Genomic DNA, 5,000 nt, shown 5'->3' with positions numbered 1-5,000 from the left:
GCCTGGTAAGGGTAAAGAGACTTTATCACCGTAATTTGATGGTAACTCTGGTAAATCGATTCCGCCAATCAGCGAGCGCCTTACATAATTTTTTAGGCTCCTTTGACCAATCCCGTAACATGTAAACAAAACCTGATCCAACAGCGAGACTTTTTTGTTTCAAAAAATGATAAAGATTTCTTCTGTGTTAAATTATTTCTATATAAATTAATTTCCTAGAAAGTATATTCTATTGCATGATCTTATGGATCATATATAACGTAATGGTTTTCAAAAACATACTTTTTCTTTTTTCTTTTTTTAGATTGCAGTCGAAAGAAAAGAAACAATGGCTCCACGCAATGGTGGTGTTATTTGTATCAACGTTTTCCAAAAAGAAATGCCAATCAAACCCTAAGATTATGAATAATTGTATCTAAATTAATGCAAACACAAAAATAATTTATATATTTATATGTTTACTGTTTTTCAGCTGAATGTTATTAAAACAAAATGTTTGAATTTGTCAAATTATTAATTCCATGTATTATTTTCAGTTATTGTAGGCCTATGACGAGGCTGCATGAACATTATTCTCGCTTATTTCCTGTGAATTTTATTGATTTTTGTCATATTCATATGAGAATGAGCAGTTGCCATCACTCTGATCATAATAAGTGTACATGAAAACTAAAGTGTCGCCTTAAATGTTGATTTTTTGCTGAGATAAAGCGAGATGAGAGAGTCATCGCTGTAGTTGCCAGTGGACATACCAGTGCTCCAACCACTGGTAAATTTAGCATTGTATTCTATCATGGTAAGTTGTTCATGAATACCGATGCGGTCTTTTTACCATCATAATTGTAGTTACCAGCGTATTTATCATGGTAAGTGCGTTAGTGAATCCGGCCCCAGGCTGCCACCTTGACACGCCTCCTGGTCAGCCGAGCTCAGCGTCTCTTCCTCGCCCTCAGGTCCCAGCGCCCAGCCCCGAAGCAGGACCGCGCCATGACCCGATTAAAGTGGTCCTCCCTGTGGGCAGGCTGTTTCCTGGCCGCCGTCAGCCTCACGTCAGCGCACCCGTTCCTCTACATGAGAGGTACCAGACACGGTAGGATCACATAATTCAGTTTACTTTCCAGCTAGTCTACAGTAGATGCTTCCCCTGCGTAGTATCCTAGATGCCCACGAATAACCAAGACGGGTAACTATTTCCCGCTAAATAACTGCACAGCACGGCCTACATATGCACAAAACGAGTGTCCAAGTGGACTTGCAACATCATTCAAGTTATACAAAGAATATCTAAATATCAATCTAAGAAGTCATATACAGGAAGAAAGTATTTCTATTCATACATTAACATTGGCTGTTTCATTTGGACTACAGTTCATAAAAAATATTAATGATAATAATGATGTGGATGAATGAATGTGCTTCTGTTATATTTTGCTGAGAATCTTGATATAAAAGCTGCTTATTCAGCTCTCCCACTTAATTTTGTTGATTATCATTGATGGAAGTTTTAATTCATTCTATTTTTAACGACTGGTTTTGTGCATTGCTTTAAATCATATATTGCATGTCATTTAAAACTGTAAATAAAGAAATCCCGAACTCCCGATACAATTTGCATGATCATTCCTGTGAGCAACCTTGACAGTGTCTTTCTGCAATAAACGCATTGCGCCTGAATGTCCAGCCGTTAAGCCTCACACAAGCAAGTTGCAGATGATTGTATATATGTAAACAGATATGGTGTGCCATGAGCTTCAGTTACCTGTACTACAACTTCTTTTTAGCCAGTTTTACATCTATATAACTTATATGTACGGTCATCCATAGAAAAATGAAAGACAAAGCAAGATGAAGACAAACTGATTTCTAAATATCCTAGTAAAAATAGACATTCTTCCTCATTCAGTTCCTTACCGATGACTTGGTCAGTTCTTTTCATGATTAGAGTAAATACCTTATTCTGTTTTTAATGCCATCAGTTATATTAGTGAATTTTATTTATGAATTCCTAAGGAGAGGCTCATTGATGTTATAGTTCTTACGTATTTCCTTCGCTTTGCTCATGCTGTTCGGAGACATGTATATTAGTCTTATTTCATCGGATGTTCAACAATACTGACGGTTCGATGTCAGTCATGTAAAGATAAAATGAGCAGCTTATCTATCAACCTCAAAAGAAACATCGAATAGATGATAGACATAGACGAAACGGTAATGGTGATTCATAGCCTAATCATTTAATCTAAAGGTTTTGTATATATTGTACATTATGCTTTATGCCTGTGTAATGGCCACAAAATTACACTGCATTCTTATCTCAAAATAATTTCTTGCTTATTAACATTAACTATGTAAGCGAGTTTCGAAGATGATGCTTCCATTACCTTATTAATGAAGATGTTTTGTACAGCCTTGACAAGCCTCCTTTTCTGCCGGGTCTGACCTTGAACCCAGCGTTCATTTAACACTTTTGGTCGCATTCAAGTCGCTTTCATGCATTTGGTCGTTTTCTTTTCGCCAACTGTAATTGATAAGTCTTTCCAACAGACGACTGACGCTGTCGACTGACATGAACGACCCCCTCCACTCACCCTCGTGCCTGACACAGCTTCCTCTCAGCTTCAGCCATTTCCCTGACTAGCAGCGGACTGACTAGGCCTCCCTCCCCTCCCCTCCCCTCCCCTTGCAGCCCTTGACTCACCTGGCCGAAAGTTTGACTCCAATATTGACCTGACATGACAAGCCAAAATTGCCACCGACCTAACGGATTGTTCTGACCCCTGAACTTTTGCAGGTTACGGCCGTAACATCAGACCTCTGCCTTGTGTATCCAAGGGCGGGGAGACCGGTGTCTGCATGTTCGCGTGGGACTGCATGAAGGCCAACGGTACACACTTGGGCACATGCATTGACAGGTGAGTGTCCATCGTAGGGACCTTTGGCGATGCCGTTATGGGGCTTTGCGAATAGTTAACTAGTTAAATGGTAACAATTAACTTTGGAAATTATTAAAAGCATAATTGGAACGAGAAATTATTCATTAGTGAAATATCACTCTTACACATATACCTAATATTTGTGACTTACGGTAAATGATATATAAGCTGGATGTGTTGTGAAGTATTCTCCTTTGAATTAGTTACATCCTGTTAAAGATGCATACTATTATATTGTGTGAAATCTAATCTTTTATCACAATTTTCAGATTCTACTTTGGATCTTGTTGCAAGATGGAGCACACCAGGCCGCCCCCGGGCGTTAATGAAATCCCTTCGGGCGGTGGAATTGGCGGCATGAAGCCCTTGGGCGTCGATGGCTCCAGTCAAGCCATGGGCGCCCCTGAGTTTGACGGGCAGCCGAGCGTGGAGGAGAGCGAGGGCTCCAGTGAGAGTCAAGAATCGCCCGGCGATTCCGACGCTACCAGCGGCTCTACATCTACTACGGGGACTGAATCTACTGCCGGAGCAGAAACTCCTGCATCTACCATTGGAACAGATGGGGCTGGATCTGCGAGTGGAGAGGAAAGCCCTGCATCTACTGGTGGAGATGGTGGCTCTGCATCTACGATAGGAACAGGAGCTGGAGCTGCATCTACCACAGAATCAGAAGATGTTGAATCTACTAGTGGAGAAGAAGGCCCTGCATCTACCGCAGGATCAGAGGGAGCTGGATCTACTGGCGGAGAGGAAAGCCCTGCATCTGCCACAGGAACCGAAAGTGAAGAATCAACCATTGGAGTAGAAAATCCTACATCTACCATAGGAACAGAAGGCACTGGATCTGTTAGCGGAGCAGAGAGTCCTGCATCCACTATGGAAACAGAAGAAACTGGATCTGCCAGTGGATCAGAAACCGCTTCATCAGCCACAGAAACGGAAAGTCCTGCATCTACCACAGGCTCCGAAGGTACTGGATCTACTAGCGGCGTAGAGGACCCTGCATCTACTACAGGCTCCGGAAGTGCCGGGCCTACTGGTAGCTCAGAAGCCGATGCATCTACCGAGAGCTCTGTATCGGAGAGCGGCTCGGAGGGGGCCGTCGACACGCAGACCACCGAGGGTTTCGACGCACCGCCCACCACGGAGGTGAGCGTTGCAGTGGATCCCTCGCCCTCTCGGCCCGAGGCGGAGGCGGAGGCGTCGGGAGACTTACCCGACGGCGGCGACACCGACGTGGGCACAACCATCGCACCGAGCCCGAGCGATTCCTCTTCCAGCGTCACGGAGTCTCAGGCGACCAGTCCAAGTATGGAGACTGCCACCCCCGTCAGCCCCCCCGCGACGGAGTCCCCGCTCAGCCCCCTCGCGACGGATTCTCCCATCAACCCCCTTGCTACTGAGTCCCCAGCCAGCCCCCCTGCGACGGAGTCCCCAGCCAGCCCCCCTGCGACGGAGTCCCCAGCCACCCCCCTTGCGACGGAGTCCCCAGCCAGCCCCCTCGCGACAGAGTCACCAGCTAGCCCCCCCGCGACGGAATCCCCAGCCAGCCCCCCCGCGACGGAGTCCCCCGTGCCCTCTGAGGCGACCATCGTCATCGAGACGGAGGAGCCGGAGACAGCGACTACGGCAGTCGTCCAGGAAAACACCGAGGTCGACGGACCCGCAACTACGGAGGACGCCAGCGCTGCCACGGTCTCCATCACGGTGAGTGGCGATGAGGAGGACGGCAGCGACGAGTCGCAGGAATCGACGATTGCCCTAGCGGCGGCGACACTCCCTCCTACGGCGTCCGAGGAGCCACCTGTCATTATTCCAGTCACGACCTTCACCGAGGCTTCGACGACCAAGCCTGAGGAGCCCGTCCGTCCGCCTTTCTTCCCGGTCTTCCCTGCGAGTGCGACCGGAAAGCCCGAGGAGGCAACGACGCTCGTCCCGCCGCCCGAGGAGGCCACCGAGAAGCCTGACGAGCCCGTGACTCTAGTCTTCCCAAGCGGACCTTCAGCCACAGCGAAGCCCTCGACGTCCGTCCCCACATCGGCTCCCGTCGGGACTACCGAAGAGCCT

General features: G+C 47.1%; 1 protein-coding gene across 7 annotated transcripts in view; it reads left to right on the top strand.

Moving 5' to 3' along the window:
• The window catches only part of Np (serine protease notopleural), a 66,781-nt gene that overhangs the window by 53,812 nt on the left and 7,969 nt on the right, over nucleotides 1-5,000 (top strand). For 5 of the 7 annotated variants that reach the window (XM_043017362.2, XM_043017360.2, XM_086542295.1 and 2 more), the window contains 3 exons: nucleotides 954-1,090; nucleotides 2,792-2,912; nucleotides 3,203-5,000. The exon at nucleotides 3,203-5,000 is cut by the window's right edge and continues 319 nt beyond it. In XM_043017362.2, coding sequence (XP_042873296.2) covers nucleotides 988-1,090; nucleotides 2,792-2,912; nucleotides 3,203-5,000 — 2,022 coding nt within the window. In that variant the 5' untranslated portion in view covers nucleotides 954-987. The remainder of the gene's footprint in view (nucleotides 1-953; nucleotides 1,091-2,791; nucleotides 2,913-3,202) is intronic. The other 2 variants (XM_086542296.1, XM_043017366.2) reach the window with 1 other exon arrangement.

The sequence above is a fragment of the Penaeus japonicus genome, unplaced genomic scaffold (genome assembly GCF_977035675.1).
Source record: "Penaeus japonicus unplaced genomic scaffold, GWHDUDI00000001_assembly GWHDUDI00000012, whole genome shotgun sequence".
In the NCBI taxonomy this organism is placed as follows: Eukaryota; Metazoa; Arthropoda; class Malacostraca; order Decapoda; family Penaeidae; genus Penaeus; species Penaeus japonicus.
Note: the sequence above shows the minus strand (reverse complement) of the source record. Positions and strands in the feature narration are given on the sequence as shown.